This window comes from Cucumis melo, chromosome 6 (assembly GCF_025177605.1).
Source record: "Cucumis melo cultivar AY chromosome 6, USDA_Cmelo_AY_1.0, whole genome shotgun sequence".
In the NCBI taxonomy this organism is placed as follows: domain Eukaryota; kingdom Viridiplantae; phylum Streptophyta; class Magnoliopsida; order Cucurbitales; family Cucurbitaceae; genus Cucumis; species Cucumis melo.
Window position 1 is genome coordinate 11,428,071 of NC_066862.1, and position 23,348 is coordinate 11,451,418.

The window sequence follows — 23,348 nt, forward strand, 5'->3', positions numbered from 1 at the left end:
AACAAAAGAATAACATCCCCCAAACCAGATAAAAGATTTAAAGAAAATTAAACCTCTCAATGTTTGATCCTTCAAATTGCATAGAACGGCTGAATTAAAGAAAAATGGTAAACAAATTTCTGAACTATGCACAAGCACAACTTGGAAAACAAATCATCAATTATTTACAATACTATGCACAAATGAGAAAACTATGATACATTTGCTCAAGCTTCAAAGAATAACATTGGTTATAAATAACTATGAAAATTAATCACTATAATTACAAAGGGAGGGCTCCTAGTATGAAAATTTTCTAACCAAAGTCCAATATTTAACTTTATTTACAAAATCTCCATCTTCTCGATCCAACGAGGAAAGAATGCCTACGAGAATCTCACTGTACATCTGCAGCAAATGAATAGCACGTTTATCACAACTGTGGGGAACTAAAACAAAACAATATTAAACTATCATGACTTTAATTTCTAAAAAATTAAGCTCATAAACACTTCCCACACTCATAAGTTTAATTTTGTTCTTTCACTCCTTACTAAGCTTGTCAAAAACCAAGTCTGAAAATATGTTTGAATTTTGACCAAGTCAAATGTTTCTAAACAACAATGAAAATCATGGTAAGAAAATTGGGAGCAAACCAACATAAATTAAAAAAACGGAAAGCAAAAAACAAATCGTTATTTGGAGCCTCAGGTTCTGTGCTTTATGGTAAAATAACATTGCAATGCATTTTACTAGAATATAGAACTTGTTTTATATCTATTTAGAGAATCATGATCTAATGACAGTTCGACAACATGTTGATATAAAAGCAACAATTTCTTTTTGTAACGTTGCCAAACCAATAAGGAGGGAACATATGTGTATGTATGTGTGTCTCGTTTGACTACCTATCTTATTCATGATATTTTCTATGCTAAAGCATTGCTCATGGAAAGAACGGAAGGATTTATAATCCATAACCGTAAATAATATGAGAGGATCGGAAAAGCACTCACATTTACACCCGGCTCCATCATCATTGTGAAAAGTGCTTGTCACGATTTCATATGATAACTGCGACAGTAATCATGATTTCATATGATATCAAGCTTAAATTGTATTCAGTTAGTCCTTTTTTAACTATAGCATCAATTCTGTTCCCAAGAGTCTGTAGGACCTAAATACTTTTCCATGGATTCTCTTTTGCGCTCAGGATCAAGGCTGCGACCATGAAAGAGAACCAACATCAACTAAGTTTCCAAAGATTCTCATATTTTTTGTGTATCCAACAATAACCGAGCAAGCCCCAAAAGAAACAAGAAAAAGAAAAAAGAAATGACCTATTTCTCAAGCCAAGAAAAGTGTAATGTATGGCACTTGCACATGCAGAAGCTGGAGCTATAGCTGCAGCTGGAATTGCTTGAACAGCAGTTGCAAAAGCAGACACCGTACTGGCTCCACGTTGATACTTTTTCAAGGGAGTTCGAACCAAGGCAGAGGCCGACTTCCCAAGTCCATCACTAAGGCTTTCATAGGCCTGTCAGAAATCAATTTAAATCAATTCCATGGGGGAAATAAAAGGGAGAATTTGTATGTAATGAACAGACCAAAATTCCCTCACAGTTCCCCAGTATATAATAAAACAAGGAAAAAGAAAGTTAAAAGCAGAACAGTTGCAAGGGTATCAATGTCACTAGAGACGGCATTCAATCTTGTTTATAGTTTTACTAAGATAACATGAAAAAATTTGTTAAACATGATACAAAGTAAACCAAACTGACGAAGTTGGATTCATTTCTGTGCCACACATGAAGGTAACAAAAATTTGAAAATATAAACAAAACAATCTTATAGAACATGTTTCAAATAGATTTTCAACTAAAGACCGATTCATGTGTTGATGTGAGAATCTTGTTTAAAATTGGAGAAAAAAGAAAATCATGGCAAAGATTGAGAGTAGTAACAAATTCTAAAATTCCATCTGGCATCAAGATGTGGATCATCAAACAGTAAAGGTAACATAATTACTGATTTTTTTATAAGAAACGGGGATATATATAATTACTGACTGTATTCCTATTCCATGCAAAGTCGTCTCATCCTCTATCCTTTCCAGATCGGGAATTACTGCTCACATTTCCATAAAATAAAGAAATTCAAAATATTTGTAAAAGCAGTACAAAAACACAGCTTTTTTTAGATATGAAATGTTATTGTCCCACGTATATATTCTTTTGGAAGGAAACAAAACATTATTGAAAAATGAAAAGAGACTAAACAAATGCCAAAATTCAACGCATCAAAAATAGAGAGAACAATAATAGATATAATACAAAGATAATTAAGCTGGAAGAATAAATGCGATTCCAATTCAAACTGTTCAACCAATTTCGCAGTATTTGAACCCATAATTTCAAAGGCAATTGGGTAACCATGGTAGTTTCATAGTTTGGAAGATCCATGGGCAATTTGACATGCAGGATATGAAGTCATGACCAACAGTATCCTTCTAATCTCTTTTCGACACTCACAAACAGATTGCGAGTCATTTTCTGTGCACTAAAACTGGAATATGATGATGTAGACAAATATAGAAGATTCACCTTTTTCAGTCCCTCTTGAGCATCCTTAGGTTGATTGGATCTTACATTAGGCCTTGTCTTATGCCGTACTTTCACTGAAGGAGGAATACTAGTAAGAATATATTCAGCCTGGAGCAAAATGTCGTGAGCCCCTGCAGCCAAGTGTACCCCTAGTCCAACAGCTTCAAGGGAAATACTTCTGAGAAATGCAATAGTACCTAAAAAAGCAAAATTGTTGGAGTTGCAGAATATCATGAAAGACAAATAGAAAAGAATTATACATGGATCAAAATTACAGCATTTACAAAGGCACGGTTTTAACCACATGGAGTTACATCTTGCTTTACGTCCATTAATATTTTTCCCCATTAGAAATAAATGTCTACTACCTTCATGAATATAGGATTTTTGTTCTCATGTGACAACAAAGTGAAGATTCAAAAATAATTTTATATTGGAAATCCTTGAAAAGGTTTGCGAAAGTTTATTTTGTGCTTTCCAAGTATACTTCGAACAAAGATCTGTCTCGAAACCAAACAACCTATAATTGCTATTACCTATAAATTCATATGGTTGATCAGATTTAAAATTTTATGTTAATAGCATTAGAAAAAACTACCACTCTTTTATTAATTATTTAGTAAACTTTCAAGCCAAGCGGTTATTACATCTGACATATGATAGATTTATAACTTTTGTAATAAATTTAAGATACAATCCCAAAATAAAAGTCACCTCTTTGCATCCCTTTTAGTATTCTTCGATCCTTTTTGTAGCTCTCAACCGGAGAAGTCACAAGCTTTGAAGCACCAGAGCCAACAGCAACTAATGACCTGACTGCAGGAAGGCCCTCCAGTATTTTACGAATCTATATCAGGTTGTAACATGCTTACGATTAATTACTATAATGTAAAGAATAACCAGCAAGCTTTCTAGCTTCGTGTTGATTACCTGATTATGGGAAATATCTTCCAACCATTCCCCAACAACTGTTTCACATACGCTGCCCCAACCATAAACTCCAACAGCTTGAACATGCTTAAGGTGTAGCTCAACGCCCTGCACCAGTCAACTTAATTAGTGCTGTAGGAACACAAGTCACACAACAACCCACTTTAGCATTTGAACAAGCATCATTTACAGGAAAATTAGACTTTGATGAATAACGTAGTTTGTCAGGCCAGAAAAGATGAGACTAAAGCAACTCAGTTGGAGATGTTAATCTCTCAGATAAAGTAACACCTCTCTTGAGTTGCTTAGAATATATATGTAGGCAATCAAGCTAACATATTTAACTATTAATATATAAGTTCTTTTATGTAACTCATCAATTTAAACAGGAGACCATAAGATAAAACGGCAAATATGATATATAAGGCCTACAACGTTTTAAAAGGCTAACGGCAGCCTTGAGCCTTTTCCTCTCCAAGAGGCGACGCACAAAATAGTTGACAAAACCTAAATTGGTACGATCAAGTATGGCTAAACATGACAATTATATAAAAGTGTAAAAAGAAACTTCAAGCCCACAATTTTCACTTAATAAAAAGTTTTAAAAGAACATCTTCATCATCATTATTACTACTATTATCAGTAATAGGATTGATTTATGCTATATATGTTTGCTTTCAACATTCTTAAGTTCACGATGGTAGAAATAGTCCTGGTTCCCATTGTCACAACTCAAATCTTAGTATTTTTGAAGAATTAGGCAAATCACGATTAATTTTCTAATCACTAGGTGAGCCATGAAGATTTTAAGCCTTGGTGTGTTTTGACAAAGGCACAAGCCTCATTTGTGAGAGGTGTAGGCCTCTTAGTCAACAAACGCGTAAGTCTTGAGGCTAAACCTAGAGTCTTCCCTTGAGGCAAGCCTCAAGATGTAAACCTCAATAGCTTCTTAAAATATTAAACGCTTACAATTACCAAGAAGGTGTTTCCAAAGGCAGCATAGTGAAATTGGACAGACCATGGAACAAAATAACTACTATAATATATATCATAAAAAAAAACTACCTATACATATAATTTGGCACCCAAGAGAGGCAAAAAGAAACAGATCATCAATGTGTGTGCAAGTGTGTTGGGCGAGTGGTGGTGTTACCTTCCATGGAACCAGATTTACAAGTTCAACATACTTCCCACCTCTTAATGCAGCCAAATCAACACGACTAGGACTGTAATCAACACGGACTACAACTGGTAGCATGTCAAATTTCTGGAAAAAAAAAAAAGTACAGGCATGCATTTAGTACACTATTTTTAACCATTGAATATCTGAGGCTAACCAAAAATAGAAGTGGTCAGAAATTGAGGGGAGGGGGAGTTCAATGTTATATAAGTAGGAAGTCCTATGTTCAAGCTCTTCTAACGTCATCTCTCCAATTAATATTGATTTCCACATGTTGGGCTCTATATAAATTTTCTAGTCCATAACTGGGACACGTAAAAAGAAAGAATTTGCAGAATCCATTTTTCCAGCGTTCCTACTCAAGTCAAATTTGGTGGAGGTTTTTGCAAACTTCAATTTTCAGTGGGTTTTTGGGCCTCCTTTAAAGGAAAGCACCTTGGGCTTCTTCTTGGTCCTTCGTGAGAAAAGAGATCTCAATTGTCTTAGTTCAATGCTACCGAAGTTATTCTCTCCAAAATATGGTTTGAAAGGAATTATCATACTTTCCGAGATAATCACTTCCTTAGATGGATAATTTGAATTTTGCTCGCCTTAAAGATTCGTCCTGCTGCACACTATCAAGATATTTGAATGCTTATATTTTCTCTTTGTACTATTTTTTGCAGTATGTTGGTTCTCCTTGGTATTTTGTATTAGTTCTTACTTATATTTCTTCTACTTTGAGCATTACCTCTTTCCATTATTTCAACGAGAGTTTTTTCTTTTAGGAAAAAGGCACCAGCATGTGTCAGGGTAACACAAAAGTAGGCACAACTATGAGTGAGTGCTTTCTGGAAGTTTGTCACACTACCATGCATAACCAATAAATATTCGCTGTAACTTACCTGAAAATAAGGAAGCAATGCCTCCTCTGCCAAAGTAAGCCCATCATGACTTTTTGTTGTAGATATAGTTTTTGAACCATCTGAATCAAGTGGTTGACCTGATGACCGGTTTCTTGATGAACTTCTTTCCCCAAAAAAATTAACAAAAAAATCAAGCTGGCATTGATGAAGATGTAATAGTATAGGCAGAATACCAATACACAACCTGAAAGGAGAACAGGTTATACACCCATAATAAGTCCACATGAAAGATAATGTTGAAAAGGAAACAAAATTCTTAATAAGGACAATGGATGCTTCATCCATCAATATGGTAGAAAGGAAGGACAATTCCTTCCAACCAAACAAAAGAAATGGTCTGTCATTCCCTTTTCTCTTCCACCATAATAGGTCATATCAAACAAACATTTAGAAAAAGTTCATTGAAAGAATCCATGAACTTGTTGGACAAAAAGTAATAAATGTCCAACTTCCGTATTATGCAAGAGAAGCATCACAAACCACATCTAACATAGAAAATAGAAAACTAAAAATTGGCGCACCGGTATTCCTCAAGAGGGATTAAGGGATCTGGTCTAATAGCTTCTAAGTCGAGCTTGAATGCTTTGGAGGAAGACTTGCGAGGATGATTCTTTGAATTGTAATACCCCAGTACCTTACCACAACCATCAGAAAAAGGAGGGGGGAAAATCAGTCTGTAAAAAGCATATAAATGTAAAAACACTTCTGTCAAGTAAAAGAGATTACCAGTTTCCAAGGTGCATCTACACTGCTGTCATAAAGATGAAAATCCTGAACTGAAAGTGAAAGTCGGGATATACACATTCCACCGACTGGAAAAATATCATATTGAACTTGCATGGAAGATAACACAAGCTCTAGACATGTGTGTTGATCTCTTTTAACCATACCCATTGGTGGATCACCATTCTCTCTTGAAACTTGCCAATCAGAACCAGCGTACATTCTCCATTTCACATCAATATTATTAAGAAGTACACGTCCACTTGCCTCTTCAACCTCATCAAGTCTTTTGCTCTCAGTAGAACAAAGATCATTAGTTACCAAGTGTTCAACTTTACTTACATCTGATACGTGGTTTTCAAGAATTTTTATAGGCAAGTCTCCATACCAACCACTTCTTCTTCCTCCAGTATCTATACTGCCAGAATTCCTAGCATTACAAATATCGGGGTGTAATTCTCGGCCTGTTGTCAGATCTGGTAAAGAGCGAAGATTCGACAAGCAATACCCTTCTATTATTTCAGGAAACTGACGGTATTGTATGAAAGATGTTTGACCATCAGGATCTGATCCCATGAAGGAATTAGCAGGAGAAGAAGTTTCACAAACCTCAGAATTCGAACTGCATACCTCAGCATGAAGAACTTCATTGGGTGAAAAGCTACATTTTGACTTGCTGTAATCACATTCTCTGCTATGGTTTTTATTCAATAAAAATGCATCTTCACATATTTCATCCATCAACCCAACTTCACTTTGGTTAACTGATAAATTGTGACATGGAGGAGAAGATGATTCAGCATCAACCTCTTTTCTTTCCTGTCCCTGTTGGACATTATTCCATCTCGTTTGCAAATGAACAATTGATTCCTCGAGATCAGGGGCAAATAGCTGCTGAAGTTGAGCAGCCAAACGTGCCAGACCAGAGGCAGTGTCATGGCATGTTTCCACAGAAATGTGGGCTTTGCCACATTCTAACTCCCACTTAAGGCCATTATTACAATTAGTTCTCAAAATTGCTTCAATAAATGTCTCCCGGGCAACCTTAACATAACCTACCTTGCGGAGATCTTCAACACTGTAAGCATCAACCAGATGCTCATAATCAGAGACACTACATAGAAGAAGCCCAAAATCTTGTACTGTGATTCTGTAATTATCTTCAACAACGTCTGCCACGCTAGAACTTGAAAGTGTCACTGAAGATGCAGCTAGCAAGCAAGCAACATAATCATCATCCAACTCTTGTTTGAAAGTTGAAGAACTGGATTCTGTTTGAGAAAGCCCGCTATTGATAAGCAAATTCTTCAAGTATGGATGATAGTTCAACCCAACATCAATGAAGTTAAGAAAAAAATGAGACCCCGAAGAATTTTTTGGGTTCTCTCTGGTCATAATCTTGTCACCTGGCTCAACTGGAGGAGAGGACAAAAAGAAAAAGGAGTAGATGACATCTAACCAATCCAAGCGACCACCTATAGCGAGAATTGTCGCACATCTTATAGTTACTGAAGAAAAACCCTGTAAACTCTCAGGATCCCACAAATGCACAATATCACACCCAGCTAACCTTGAAGATAAAGCATTTGAACCTTCCCCATCCCCACGCTTCATGTTAGAGTTGCTACATGAGATCAAAAGGAACTCCTGATCAGGATCTTCAGATATAAAACCCAGCAATTTTCCTTCTCCATGGGCCAACCAAAAGAAATTGGCACCCTTTATACCTCCAAGATCGGATACTGAGATTAATTCAAAGTTTTGAATTTCTAATCTTAGATGATACCATGATCCAGGAAGTTCTCTCTGCAAAGAGCACTTTGTACTCTCATTTAAGTCCGGCCTAATGACAATTTCTAGAGAATTACAATCAACTACAATAGATGTTTGACATGCAACTCCTTTCGTAACGTCAACTACATCACAAGTTTCCCTTGACAATCCTTTAATCAACTGATCTAAAAGACAATGGAAGGCTTTATATTGAGCGGTACCAACATTGATTCTCACAAGAGGGAAAGATACATGCAACACTGAAGTGGAGCTCAAAATCATTTCTTGTCGAGTCTGCAAGTTTGACTCCTCCATATCTTTCATATTAGCAACGGAAGCAAACTCATAATCTTTTCCAATGAACTTACAACTGCTTTTGGATTCCTCTAGACAAACCAAGGACTTGGCCTTCTTTGCAATCCATGGACCTGTGACATGACCCTCCTGCCAAAACAAAGTTAAAGGAGAACCATTTGTTCTGTTGGAGGCAGACAAAATGTTATGAGCTGAAAATTTCTTCCTTTGCAAGTTGCAAGTGCTACTTTGCTTTATATCTTCTTCAGAAGTAACCAAGAAAACACCAACACTACCAAATCCAAAATGCAAAGCATTTTTTTGTGACAAATAACTTTTCTGCAGAGCCAAGTTACCCCTGTGAGTTGTTTCCTCCTTTGTTATTGGAGGGGAATAAAAATCAAGGGCAATAAATCGATCCCAGGTAGAATAGCCCATAAAGTCCTTGTCACTTTCAAGTGGGAAACAGAATATTACCCTTGCATTGCTGATTATTACATTCCCTTGCATGCTTGAGAATGACAAGGCTGTAACTTGATTAGAGCTGCTTTTGGCATCCTCATGATCTGATGTATACTTCTCCTTAAAGCACATGTGATTGTTATCACCAGGCATACAGTTTGCGACATCCTCCAGTAAATCCAGTAGCATGTTGACTAAAGTATAGTTCACCCAGAAAACAAAGGGTGGTAAATTCAATGAAAATGATTTTGACATAGTAGAATTATCATTAGAACCAGACGTCATATTCAATTGGGAAGAGGTGATGTCATATGTTTCCAGCAACGTAATTTTGGCAACATTGTCTTTGTTTTCACATGGCAATTCCATATTGAATGAACTATTTGATTCCATAAGATCAGGATCTCCGGCTGAAAAATCAAATGGAGGCAAAGCACCGAGGACATCCACTTGCAAACGCTTCATCAGAATTGTCTGGAAGTCGCCATTACTATTGCAGAAGTCAGTCTTTGAGGCATAACTATTGCAGTTCGAATAATCAGCAATCTCAACATGCTTGATAGTTCCATGAAACCTTGTTCTTTGAGTAGATACCTGCTGAACAAAATGTGTTAAAGTGAACGGAACTAATAGAAAAAAATCCCCTACACAAAAAATGTTGAAAAGAAGAGCCTCCATGCCAGTTGAGGAGAGGGAGGGAGGTAAGCACACAGGCACCCATAGTATACATAAGAAAGATAAATATTCCTAAAGGATAATTTTACCTGCATGAGAAGATGGACATCACTGAATTTAGCAGCCACAAAATGAACCTCCGAATCTGCTTTGATCTCTACTTTCTCGGTATCAGCGAAATGATACTTATTGTCATCGCGGAAGGAAATAACAATGGAAATTCCAGAGATAGTTGCCCTAAGGTTTGTTTCAACAGGCTGCAATTCTGTATCTAGTAATTAGTGTATGAAAGAAAGAGTATATTGAATGGTGAACATTGAGAATTAAATAATTTATTGAGGGCATTGAAAAAATGAAAGAAAGCTTATCACAAGACCATAACTCATGACACATTAACAACATTTTGTCCATTTCATGTGTCTAGCAAACAATAACAGCTAGTAACATCAGGATGGAAAAATTCAATTGACAATTAACAATCTTTGAGTCCACATAATCTACAGTAAGATTGCCACAATATTTTTACTCCTTACCCAGAAAGAAATATATATATATATATATATATATATCCATAAAGATAGATTACACAATCATTTTCACCATGCCGTTAGACCGTTAAGGATTGTTAACTGATAACCTATCTCTCACTCCCTTCCCTTTCCAAAATGATCACCACATTCATCTTATATGAGAAAGCTCAACGTTTTTTCCCCTCTTTTTAACAAGAAATAAACATTTATGAAAAATGAAGAAAAAAGACTGAACATTATTTGACAAAAATAAATAAAAGGATTGATTAACACAATGCCAGAGGCAAACATATTAATACTTTACAGGATGAACATTCGCAAGAAACATCCCACTCATATCAACTTGAAAAAGAAACCTACCCATACGGTACAACTACTGTTGCAGGATCATGGATTGAAGTAATATACTGTTTGAAAAAGATGATAAGTGAAATCAGCCAAAATGTTGTATTATGCAGGTCAATAAGCATAAGTTCATAACAATATCTTAACTCTTAAGTTTGAAATTATGAGCATGACTAACACAACTGGATGGAGTAAGTGCATACACACCAGAAGGAACGTGTAAAGATCCAGAAGCAAGGCTGGACGCAGCAGTGATTGCACTAAAAACTGAGTTCCACATTCCACTGCTGCCTAAAGCAGACTGGGAACTTCTTATTTCATCTAAGCATTCAAAAAATTGGTCCACACTGCAAAATAGCCAAAAGAAAAAAACACTCTTTTTATTTCATTGTTAAACCAAATGACTTAGAAGGATAAAAGATTGTGAAGGAAACAAAAGTAAAGAAGTATCATGATTACCAAATCAAATTCAAGTCTCAGGATATGCCATACTTACACATGGCACAAATACTTTTATGCAAGTAAAACATGGTGCAAACTTGACAAACATCCAACAAGCATCAACATCCAGACTCCAAATTAAGAACCTAGGTGCCCCATAGAGAGATTTTCTAATCACTATTTGCAGAATTGAAACTATAATTTAAAGTGATAAAAAACTACAGCGGAAGATACATTTAGAACACGATGGTAAACATCTGAAACTATAATTTGCAGAATTGAAGTAGATTAAAGGATTAGATCAAATTACAAGAATATTGAAAGCATAAGACAGCGGGAATTTCCATACTTCTAAAAGAACATGTAAAAATATTAGATAAGAACATCCCATACGTATAATTAAAATAACAGAAATAATAAATTATACTTCGACTGATGATCACATAATCCTAGTACTAAATGCATACTTTTAAACTAAAACGTGACAAGTTTTTAATAAATTTGAATACCAATGGCAGTCAAACACTTGTTCTTACAGAGGAAGTGGGCAATACCAACCTTGCTCCAAAATCAAATTCTTCAACCTTTTCTTTTTCTCCACTTTTGACAGATAATGGCACCCAATTTGATATAAGATGAGAGCCAGGCAGCATCCCACCACAATGAGGTGAAGTTTCATCAGGAGTCATTTCAGCAGAAGCTAGTGTGGATGAATGGCTATGAGACGCTCTCTCAAAGTCATCAGATTCATTCACCTTATTATTTATGCATCCATCACTATTCTTGTCTGAATTCCAGTAAGCTTCAGACAAAGTTAAAAGGCATTTGATTGTTCTAGGTTGAAGTTTTAATTGTACAGGATCAAAGGAAAGATCCCCATCCACTCTGTAAATGTCCAAGGAACCATCCCTCAAAGGTATGCATAACTTCAGGTTACCTGAAAATCCACCTACTCCACCTGTTAGAAATGGAGTCGCAACATTTGATGGAACATGGTCTAACACCATTTGAGATGTTGCTGCAGACATGCATGAAAAGGTTTTTTCCTTGTCACAATCATCCATGTGAAGAAACTCAACCATTGCGCCTTGAAACTTTACAAAATTATTCAGCTGACTAATACCAAGAAAGCTTTCAACTGCATCCATACCCAATTTACCATCTTCTGTAACACAGGTTCCACATTCTACATCTGCAACCCGAAGAACAAGTGTGGTATCGAATTCTGTTCTGTTTTTGTTTTCATCGTAAAAAGAATCAAATGCAACTATCAAGTTTATTATCTTCAAGTGAAAGCTAGCAAGCAGCCCTTTCACCATCTTCGCAACTGTCTTAACACCTTCATGGATATCCCCATAGGTAGATTTTGCAGCATTTTTCACCACATCATGCTCTGACTTTCTCGATCCATGATGGTTTTTACTATGACCACCACTAAAAGCTCCACAACCATTCATATGAACGTTCTTCAAGCATGGTGAAAGCACAAGTTCCAATCCATTGATTTCTACCTCACAGCCTCTACTCGTCCATGGCATTCTAATTAACAATGACCCAATAGATCCTTCTTTAAAAGTAACCGAGGCTGCTGTACCAACCTATAACATAGAGTACATAATTGAAATATGATTCTGAATGAAGAGAGACATTTGGAAGTGCAAAATGGATGCATTTTGTAAGGCCTTTTTAAGGAAACACAACTTTTCATTGATATAAATGAAAAGAGAATAATGCTCAAATTACAAAGAAACAATGAAATGATAATAATAATAATAATCGAAAGTAAATACAACAAAAATAGCACTTGAAAAGGAATAGAAATCTTTGATATCCACTAAACAGAATGCTACAAGAACAAAAGAAACCACTTTGTTAGGCCATTTGGTTAGTAATAATAAATACTCGTACTTTTCAGTTGTCTAACACGTGCTGCATTTTTACCTTTTTTACTAGTAAAAAAATGATAAGTATTCTGACCTCAATGTTCTCTAGACAAGTAACCATCAAGAATTGGCCTAGTGGTAACAAGGAAGCATGGTCACAACTAAGAAGTTAAGGGTTCAATTCATGGTGGCCACCTACCTAGAAATTAAATTCCTATGAGTTTCCTTGACACCCAAATGTTGTAGGGTATGATGGGCTATCCCAAGAGATTATTCGAGGTCCACGTAAGTTGGTTCAGACACGCACGGATAAAAAAAATTATCTAGACAAGTAATATTGTATAAGTTGTTATTTTTTTGCTATCCTTTAGTTAAGGATTCCTTTGTCCCCATGGGTACTTGCAAATACTTTTCCGTGAATGTGATGATATAGCTTTTATTATCAACTGAACGGTTGATTTGAAGACTGCGGCTCTTAATGGTACTGGTAAATACAAAATTATAAATATATAATTTTTAAAAAAATAATAAAAAGAATGTAGTAAATGGAAAAAAGATTAAGAAAACAATAACAAAGACAAATTAGAACTCAAACATAAAAGAACACTAGTGAATTGAGATGAGTGATTGCAGATGCATTGTTAACTGTTGACGCGAAATAAGCATTATAATAAGTAATAACTTACATTCTTTCTTTGGAATAATAAACATGGAATGAACGTTATAAAGAATAGGAATGTAAGGTATGCTTCCTACTTCTAAGTCAAACAAGATCAGCAACAGTGCAATCAAATATCCACGCCTTTGTATCTGCCCTGCTTTTCTTTTGTGCGTGTAAGTGTAATTAAAATAAAAGAAAGTAAAAACGGAGGAGCCTACAAGAAGAAAAACAGAATGGCACAGGGGCACCCAGAAAAAGGCAAAATTATAACAGACGCTCCAATAATTCAGAACAGGAGAATAAAGTGTAATCGCCCAAAAAAAAAAAAAAAAAAAAAAAGAGGTAGAGAACACCCAAAAAAAACAGTAATAAAACAAAAAGACTAACCCAAAAAGCACCAAGTAACAAAATAATGAACCAAAACAAAGGAGCCAAAGCCAACCAGACAAACAACAATCCATCCACTTGAAAAGACCAAAAATGCCGAGGAAAAGACTGGCAAAAAAAAAAAAAAGGAAATCCAACCACAATGAACATTAACTCAACTAGCCTCCAGATAAAGCCATGGAATACTAGATCTTAATCTCGTAAACCTCCAAGAAGGGTCCCTTCTGATGTCATGGCAATTGGTTATTTTTTTTAAGTATTACTTTTCTTTTAGTTCTTTCAGTTATTGAGTGTGAGCTCTTTAGTTAAAAATTCGGCTGTAATCTGTAGTTTGTTACCATGTAGTAACTTTGATACTCATTTGGACAATGATATTTGGAACTTGGAACTGTTCCTCTACTCTTCAAAGGAAACTACCTAGGCAGATGCCTCCTTCTATTCATCCTCTTTGTAAGGCAAATGTTGAAAATCTACCGCACATTCAATTGCAATTTTTCCAGATCTTTTTGGAATTGATTACCATCCATTTTTAAAATCCCGTGGATCTTTTGTAAGGTGTTCAAAGAAAATATAGTCCAGAATTTGGTTGGTCCACTTTTGAAGTCAAAGTCAAAGTCTCAGTTGTTATGATTCAATGCAATCAAAGCAATCCTTGCTGAAATTTGGTTCTAAAGGAATCAATCTTCTAAGATAAATCACTTTCATGGATGGATCATTTAGAAAATGCAAGCATTAATGTTTCTTCCTGGTGCTATCAATCCATGTTTTATGCATAATTTTCAATTCAAGATTAATGCTTAAATTAGAATGTCTTTGTCTTTCCAGCTTAGTCCTTATATTATGTTGTTGCTTCTGTATATATCCTTTTTTTAGTTTCGGTGTCTTTTTTAAATAAATAACTTCGTTTAACTATTGGGTTGTTACCTTTGGATCAGTATCTAAGCTGAATCCTTTTGATGAATAAAGCATCTCAAGTATGATTCGAGTGTTTCAAATGCTCCCAACTTGTTTACACCATCTTCACAACTTAGCTAGGACCTAGTTACGAACCCTCAAGTCATAGAACACTCCACATTTTTGGCATGAAACATGCTTCATCTCAAAAGGAGGTAGGAATACCCTTGCCACTCTTGCTAATATGCCTACGTAATACCCCTCCTTGTTTCAATTACCATAGTGAGTGGCCAAAACATTGGATAAACTTATTAGAGACTCCTTTTGGGAAGGTTCTACTGGCATGGAGATTTATAAGATTAATTGGGTGAAGACTCAACGTTTTGGGGGCCTTGGTATTGATTGGTAACTGTCAGCGAAGAAATATGGCCCCTCTCTAAGTTACAAAGGTGGGCCTTGGTATCCATTAATTGGGTGCACTATTTTTGGTATTAACTCGGATCATGCTAAATTACAGAAGTAAGCGGAGGTGTTTGATTGTGAGGTTTGCTTGTTCCCTTCTTATTATCTCGGGCTCCATTTGGGGGTAATTCGAGAGTCGTCTCTTTTCGAGATCCTATTTGTGAGAAAATCCTTAAAAGACTGGTGGTGTGGAAGAAAGGGTTCTTCTCAAAAGCTAGTATACTAACTCTGATTAAATCTGTGCTAAGTGGAATCTCGGTGTATTACCTTTCCATGTTGGCCCCAAGCTCGGTATGTAAGAGTATTGAAAAGTACATGAGAGACTTTCTGTGGGAAGATGTGGATAAAGGTCACGGTTTCCATCTGGTGAGTTGGGAGGTCAGGGGCGCCTCGAGAGTCGGGGGGTTAAAGATGGTAATATTAGAATTAACACTAGAGCTTTATTGGCAAAGTGGCTCTGACACTTTCCTCTCAAACCCGATTCTTTATGGCATAGGATTATTGGGAGCAATTATGGCTCCCATCCCTTTGATTGGACGACGTTAAAGGCACTTTCCGAAATCCTTGGAAGGATATTTCTTTCCAGCTCCCTCCTTTCTCTCACTTTACTCGTTCTTTAGAGGGAAATGGTAAGGATACTTACTTTTGGGAGGATCAATGGGTGGGGGAGAATTCCCTTTGTTCTTTATTTCCACATCTTTATCATTTATCCTCTTCCAAAAAATTGTATGATTTCAGATCTTTTGGTTGGTTCTGAGATTCCCATGTCTTTTTCTTTCAGGTTCCATCGTAATTTGACCAATAGGGAAACGACGGAGGTGGCCTCTCTTCTTTTCTTGCTTGCGAGGTGCTTTTTAGGGAGGGGAGAAGGGATGTTCGTGTTTGGAACCCTAATCCTAATTGGGATCTTACTTGTAAGTCCTTTAGTCTGTTGTTGGAACCCACCCCCCTAAGGAGTCGGTTTTTTATGTGATCTGGAGGACTAAGGTTCCCAAGAAAGTTTAGTTTCTTTATTTGGCAAGTCTTGCTTGGTTGCGTTAATACCGTTGATAGGCTTGTTAGTAGAACTTCGCTTGTTGGACCTTTTTGTTACATGCTTTGTCAAAAGGCGGAGGAAGATCTCGATCATCTTTTTTAGGATTGCCAGTATGCTCGTGTTCTGTGGAGCTCTTTCCTTCAGGAGTTCCATGTTAGTCTGATGGGGTATGGAAGTGTTAGAGCGATGATCGAGGAGTTCCTCCTCCATTTGCCCTTTAGTGACAAAGGGGTTTTTTTATGGCTTTTCGGGGCATGCACAGTCATTTGGGACATTTGGAGTGAGAGGAAAAATCGGGTGTTTCGGGGTAGGGAGAGGGAGCATAATGAGATCTGTTCTTTGGTTAGATTTCATGTGACTCTTTGGCTTCGATTTCAAATTGCTTTTGTAATTATTCCATACGAAACATTTTACTTAGTTAGTCCCCCTTCTTTTAACAAGGGTGATTTGTTGGGTGGGTTTTTTTGTATGCCCTTGTATTCTTTCATTCTTTTTCCTCAATGAAAGATTTGTTTTCATAAAAAAAGGCCCCTCTAGCCAAGTGGATTTAGAGATCCTTACATGCGAATAATTCTCTTTTGTGTAAACTCATGACTTGTCATCGCTTAATCTTACCCATGGATTCTTGTAGATCTTGGTTGAGGCCTATTTTCCAGAACTCAGACACAATTGTACAACCAAAGTACAACTTATAGAACATATCCTTCTTTCATTATATCTCAATGAAAGTGGTTGTTTTCATAAAAAACTTATAAAACAGATCATGTTCAAGTAAGGTCGTAGTTGAGGCCTATTTTGAGCAATGATTAAAATATCGATCTCAATACCCATGTTGAGATCTCAAGTTAATCTTTTTTTTATAAGAACAAGTTTCATTAAGGAAAAAAAAGGAAAGAACACACGAGCATACAAAAGACCAAGCCCAAAAAAAACAAGGGACCCCAGCTCAAGAAGGGAATCCATCGGTACAAAATCAAGTCTAAAGGATAATTACAAAAAGTTCTCGAAATCGAAGCCCAATGAGAAACGTGAAAACGAACAATAGACCAGATTTCACCGCTCTCCCTCTCAACTCCCTTAAAAGCCGTCTTAATCCTCTCACGTTGAATGATATATCAATGGATATAATTGACAACGATGAATATTGCAATAAGTCAAAAAAGCATAAAAGTTGTTTAAATAAATAAGTTAATTTTACTCCTAAACTATGTTATAGACATTGGGTTTTTCTTAATATCCATGAGTGTTTGAGTCAGCTTACACGCACCTTGACTAATCTCACGGGACAACTCGCCGACACTGCAACATTTGAGAGTTAAGGAAACTCGTAGGAAATTAACTCCTAGGCAAATGGTCAATGTGGATTGAACCCACGACCTCTTAGTTAGTTATTGAGACTATGTATCCCTTTTTACCACTAGACCAACCCGTGATGGCTATAGACATTGATATTTTTATTTCTTGATTTTTTTGGGAGGGCTCTCATGGTAATGGTGGGATGCACAATGTGAATTGGGAGATTACACATCGATCAAAATTGATGGGTGGTATTGGTGTTGGCAACTTCCATTTTTGCCCTACACCCTCTGTTTTACCACTCCTCAACCTCGGGTTGGCATGTATCAACCACCTTCCTTTGCGCCCATTCCTAACAGGTTTTGATAATCCCTTAAATGATACCAAATGTCTCTCAATCCTTATCTACCAAACTAAACAATTCAACCATTCATCATGGAGAATCAAATACTGAATCTTTTTTTTTTCAAAAAAAGTAAACAAAATTTTTAATCAAATTTCTGGCATTCTTGGTTCGCAATGGCTCAATCAGCAGGGACGTTGGGCTAATTGCTCACAAACTTCTGGTCGAGGTAAAACTCAGTGTCAGCTTCGTCGATCATTATTGTTTGCCACCTTGCTAAAACCTTCAGTTAATCCCACCTTTCAATCCCAGAAATTTCCTTTCACACAAAACCATCTCTATCATTTTTTCCCCATTCCACTTCACCAAACACTTTTCCTCCACGCTCATATTGAAGCAACACTCTCCAATGCCCCCTTTAAAAAATATAAAGTGGGGAAAAAATTCAAAAAAAAAAAAAAAAAAAAACAAACAAACAAACAAACCTTCTCATTGAGAAAATCAACGTTGAGCGCAAGGTCGCTGAGCTGAATTGTGCCATCGGCAAGCTGCACGTCTAGCTGGTCGATATCAATTTCTCCCAACAAAAACTGGCCCAATTTCTTTTTGAGTAGAAATTTGCACAGCCTTTTAACGGCGAATTTTGAGAACATCGCCTCCGCCGTCTTTGCGATGTTCCATGGAAACATGGCTGGTTGTGCCGGCAGTAAGGCGTCGGAATGACAGGAAGAACCCAAAAATTAAAAAATAATAATAATAAAATTAGACGGAAACAGGGGTTAGTGAAAACTAATTAGGGTTTCGAAATTGGGCGCCGCTGGTGATGGGAACGAAATCACCTGTGCCCATCAGGAGCGGAACGATGAGAATTGAAAGATGATAGATAAATTTTGGTTTGATCTTGTGTATGAAACTCATGCAACAATGAATTTGCCGAGCCCTTGGAAATTGAAAATATTCGTTTTGCTTGGCTATTACGTGAAACAATGGCCAGCTTTGTCCGGGAAATTTTTAAGTTTGCCTTTAATTATACAAACAGAAATTCTAGCATCTAAAAAATAACTAGCCAAAAATATTTCTTCCATATATTTAGTTCCAGCTTATCTTACTTCTTTTAATTTACTTAAGTTTTTATTTTTATTTTAATTTAATGTAATGGAAAACTTATCTAGATGTAACCAAACTTAAAACTATTTATGGCCCGTATAACAAGTCCATTAAGGAACATTATTTTTTAGAATTCTTTATTTGCCCTTAATCTTTCAAATCCGATTTTCTTCTTCTTTCCGATTTTCTCACGATCGTCGTTTCCGAGTTATTCATCTCATCTTTTATATATCTTTCATCCGGATCATTCGAGCTATTCCGAGTTATTTTTCGTAATTTTCTACAACATTCGCTATGATATCCATTATCTTCGATAACGTCGTTTCTCTTCTTGTCATCTTGGACAATTAAGATCGTGTATACTGCTCTGTTGATATCATCTCAGTTTTTCTAGTTTCGTTGAGTATTCTAAATATCGTTTTTCTTTGAACTATTTAGTTGATTATAAAATTTCGTTCAGAATTATATATTTCAGCGTGAAGATAGAATGCTTAGTATATGTTTGTATTACTGTAAGACATCCTGTAATGTTTTGATTATGAAGATCGTTGAAGGTTTTGATTACTGTTTACGTTGATTTAAGAATTTATATTTCAGTATGAATGTCGTTTGAGTCTTTTAAGAATCACTGTAAGATGTGTAAATCATTATGAAGATCAATAGTTTGAAGTTTTTCAGGATAATTTTCATTGAAAATACTTGATCATTTACCGCTATCTACATGATCGTTTAACAATATACAGACAATCGTTTTGTTATATGAACATGATCGTTCATTTTTATGAACACGAAAATTTTCAATATTTTGTATGATTTGCATCTTTAAACGATTTTGTATCGAATTCAATACGATTGTTTAAACGATGAGCGTCTAAAAACGATTGTGTATCAATTTCAATTTTAAACGAACAGTATCTTTAAATGATCGTATATCAAATGATATGATGGTTTACACATAAACGATCGTTTAATTTATTATATACGATCGTGTATTTGTGTTTGATCGTTTAGTATTTATTAACTTATTTGCATGATGGTTTAAATGATCAACGTCTTTAAATGATCGTTTAGTATTTATTAACTTATTTGCACGATGGTTTAAACGATCAGTATCTTTAAACGATCGTTTAATTTATTATATACGATCGTGTATTGGTGTTAAACGGTCGTATATTGCTGTTAAACGATCGTTTAGTATTTATTAACTTCTTTGCACGATCGTTTAGTATTATCTTATTACATCTAAATATTTAATTATATTTTCTTTTTTTTTTTCCAAATTAATATGTCTATTCCTATTGTTGTTTATTATGGAGATCAATGGAATGGCTGCAATGCTTATGAGAATTATTCAGTGTCTGGAATTTTGGTAGATATGCGAGTCAGTTTTAATTCTTTGATTTCTTTGATATGTGAACAACTTGAATTGGATGAATCAGTAGAATTATCTGTTTTACTTGATTTTGGCAAAAGTAATGTTCAAACTGTGGTGCCGATAAAGAAGGATAATGATGTTGCTTGGTATTTAGCTTTTGTTAAATATGCAACTAGTAAACATTCATTAGTTGTGCATGTAAGTGTTGATTGTTTGGGAACGTCTTCTTCATCTAGTAGTGTACGAGGGAATGTTAATATGTCCTTGAATATAGGTTTTTCTTCTTCTATTTCAAATGATGAAGTTATAAGAGATATCTCTTATTATTCTGATTTGAAGGAAAAAAGTTTATTTGAAAGTAAAGAAGTGCTTTCAAAGTGTTTTTGAATAATAGTAGTGAATAACAACTTTCAATTTAGGACTACAGTATCAAATTTGAGGTCTCTTGAATTTAGATGTCTGCAAAAAGGTTGCAAATGGTATGTAAGGGCATCTCGTTATAAGAAGAGTGATTTGTGGATGCTACGAAAATACACTTCTGACCATGCAAGCTTCTTCAACAGTAATTGGCAATTATTTGATAGATGATTTTAGATTCATGTCTACTGATCGTTCCATTCCTAAAGAGATTGTGCATAAGGCTCATACAAATCTTGGAGTTAATATAAGTTACCAGAAAGCTTGGAGGGCAAAAGAACATATGGTAAAGATATTACACGGTGACATAGTTGAATCATATACATTGATTCCAAGATTCTTTGATAAATTGGTTGAATCTAATCCAGGTATGATTAGTTTTTTATATCAAATTTAAATTGATTTGCAGATAGATGTGGATAGACCTATATCACAATCTATCTAGATATACCAATATTGGCATCTTTGATATTCTTTCTATTCTTTTTTGTTTGTGCTGATAGAAATGTGTTTTTAATTATTATAGGTACATGCACTGCTTTAGAAATGGATGATAGTGGTCATTTCAGTGCATCAATTAAGGGGTGGAAATATTGTAGACCTATTATTTCTGTCGATAGGACATTTTTGAAGTGTAAGTTTGTTGGCATCTTATTAATAGCTTCATCACAAGATGGTAACAATCAAATCTTCCCTCTTGCTTTTGCCATTGTAGATTCTGAAAATGATGCATCATGGACATGGTTTTTTGAGAAGATACGAAGTAGTTTTTCAGAGCGAGCTAATTTAGTCATTGTTTCTGATAGACATCTTAGCATCCCCAAAGGAGTTTTAAGAGTGTTTCCTGATGTTGAGTATTGTGTGTGCACAAAACATCTTTTAAGTAACTTGAAACTCCATTTTAAGGATCCACTACTTGATAAGTATTTCTTTAGTTGTGCTTATGCCTACATTGTTGAAGAATTTGAGTACCACACGAGATGCATGGAGTCTGTTTGTTTAAATATTAGAGATTATCTTAGTAGTGTTGGTTTTGAGAAGTGGTCTCGGACATATTCACGTAGACGAAGGTATAGAATAATGACATCAAATTGTGCAGAAAGTGTAAATTCTGTGTTTAAAGATCTTAGAGAACTACCTGTGGCAACGATGCTTTGTTCAATTAGAGATGTATTGCAAAAGTGGTTTTATGAAAGAAGTAAAGCTGCTTCTACAATGAAGAGTTATTTGACTTATTGGGCTGAGAACATTCTACGTTTAGAACATGAAAAGTCAAGAAGATTATTGGTAAGATTTTTTATTTATTTTTCTCGAACAGTTAGAGATAGATTGCTATCTTTGTCTATCCAATAGATATAGATAGCAATTTATCTCAAATAGGCACTGATAGATTAATATCTCTATATATCTGATGTATACAGAGATTGGAATCTATTTCTTCTTATGTTTTTAATTGTCTTTATTTGTGTTATGTATTAGGTAGATCCAATAAGTACAACTGAATACCAAGTAACAGATGAAAATCAACAGTTCATTGTGAAGTTAAACGTGGAATGTTGAAGAAATTCCTTGTACACATGCTCTTGTTGTTTTACGAATGCTTAATTTAGATACCTATTCTTATGTATCTGAGTTTTATTATAGAGAAACACTATCAGCAACATACAATGGTCGTATTCAACCTGTTGGATCTCATTTTGATTGGAGAATGGTAGATTCTGCATGAAAAAATTACCTCAAGTCTTTGAAAGGCAGACTGGAAAACCAAGAAAATAAAGAATTCCATATGTTGGGGAATTTAGTAGTTCAACTAGATGTTCCAATTGTAATAGTAAAGGACATAATAGTAGGACTTGTAAGCAAGACAAGGTTTGAACAATTAATGAAAATTCGTACTATCTTTCTTTCCTTATTATGTATACACGTTTGATATTAAATTTGATGGAGAGTTGATATCATTTAGATATTAGATATATAAATGATCGCTTAATATTTTTTATGCTTATTAAGAAGATCGTATATACTTTACTAAACGATCGCTTAAATATATATGTGCGATCATTTACATTAGTGTGAATCATATAAACGATCGTTTAATATTCTTCACTTGTACATTAGGAAATGACTTAATATTCTTTTAGATATTTGTGTGGTTTATATAAACGATTGCTTAATATTTTTTATGCTTATTAAGAAGATCGTTTAGACTTTACTAAACGATCGCTTAAATATATATGCACGATCTTTTATATTATTGTGATACATATAAACGATCGCTTAATATTCTTCACTTCTACGTTAGGAAATGACTTAATATTCTTTGAGATATTCGTGTGGTTTATATAAACGATCGCTTAATATTTTTTAAACTTATTAAGAAGATCGTTTAAACTTTACTAAACGATCGTTTAAATATATATGCGCGATCTTTTACATTAGTGTGATACATATAAACTGAAGGGATGAAAACCCTTTCCAGCGGAAGAATTACAGAGACCCAATTTTAATTGGAACCTTAAAAAATACCAATACATTAGCAAAAATTACAAAACTAATTTTTATGGTTAAACATGGTGTGAAGAAAATACACTTACTCTCGTTGACGACCCTAAATCTACCAAACACCAACTTGGGGCACTACCACTTG

General features: G+C 35.2%; 1 protein-coding gene across 2 annotated transcripts; it reads right to left on the reverse strand.

Moving 5' to 3' along the window:
* Positions 1 to 47: 47 nt before the first annotated feature.
* On the reverse strand, positions 48 to 18,819 carry LOC103496161 (autophagy-related protein 2). Of its 2 annotated transcripts, XM_008457908.3 has the most exons (14): positions 18,288 to 18,818; positions 11,399 to 12,438; positions 10,607 to 10,746; positions 9,614 to 9,789; positions 6,324 to 9,443; positions 6,119 to 6,231; positions 5,577 to 5,781; positions 4,666 to 4,779; positions 3,513 to 3,620; positions 3,297 to 3,429; positions 2,583 to 2,779; positions 1,320 to 1,516; positions 996 to 1,200; positions 48 to 387 (listed from the first exon to the last, which is right to left on the reverse strand). In XM_008457908.3, the coding sequence occupies exons 1-13, from the start codon at positions 18,489 to 18,491 to the stop codon at positions 1,128 to 1,130; spliced, it is 5,820 nt and encodes a 1,939-aa protein (XP_008456130.1). In that variant the 5' UTR covers positions 18,492 to 18,818; the 3' UTR covers positions 48 to 387; positions 996 to 1,127. The 2 variants fall into 2 exon arrangements, with proteins under 2 accessions (XP_008456130.1, XP_008456131.1); XM_008457909.2 differs by lacking the exons at positions 48 to 387; positions 996 to 1,200; positions 1,320 to 1,516 and having other exon boundaries at positions 2,630 to 2,779; positions 3,297 to 3,398; positions 18,288 to 18,819.
* Positions 18,820 to 23,348: the final 4,529 nt, after the last annotated feature.

Bases quoted from the DNA above. Each gene is read 5' to 3' on its own strand.
- LOC103496161 (XM_008457908.3), bottom strand. From the start codon at position 18,491: ATGTTTCCATGGAACATCGCAAAGACGGCGGAGGCGATGTTCTCAAAA. The intron at 10,747-11,398 runs GTTGGTATTGCC...GCTATTTTGCAG, and splicing joins GAATTTGATTTTGGAGCAAG to TGTGGACCAATTTTTTGAAT. The intron at 5,782-6,118 runs GTGCGCCAATTT...TTCTCCTTTCAG, and splicing joins ATCCCTCTTGAGGAATACCG to GTTGTGTATTGGTATTCTGC.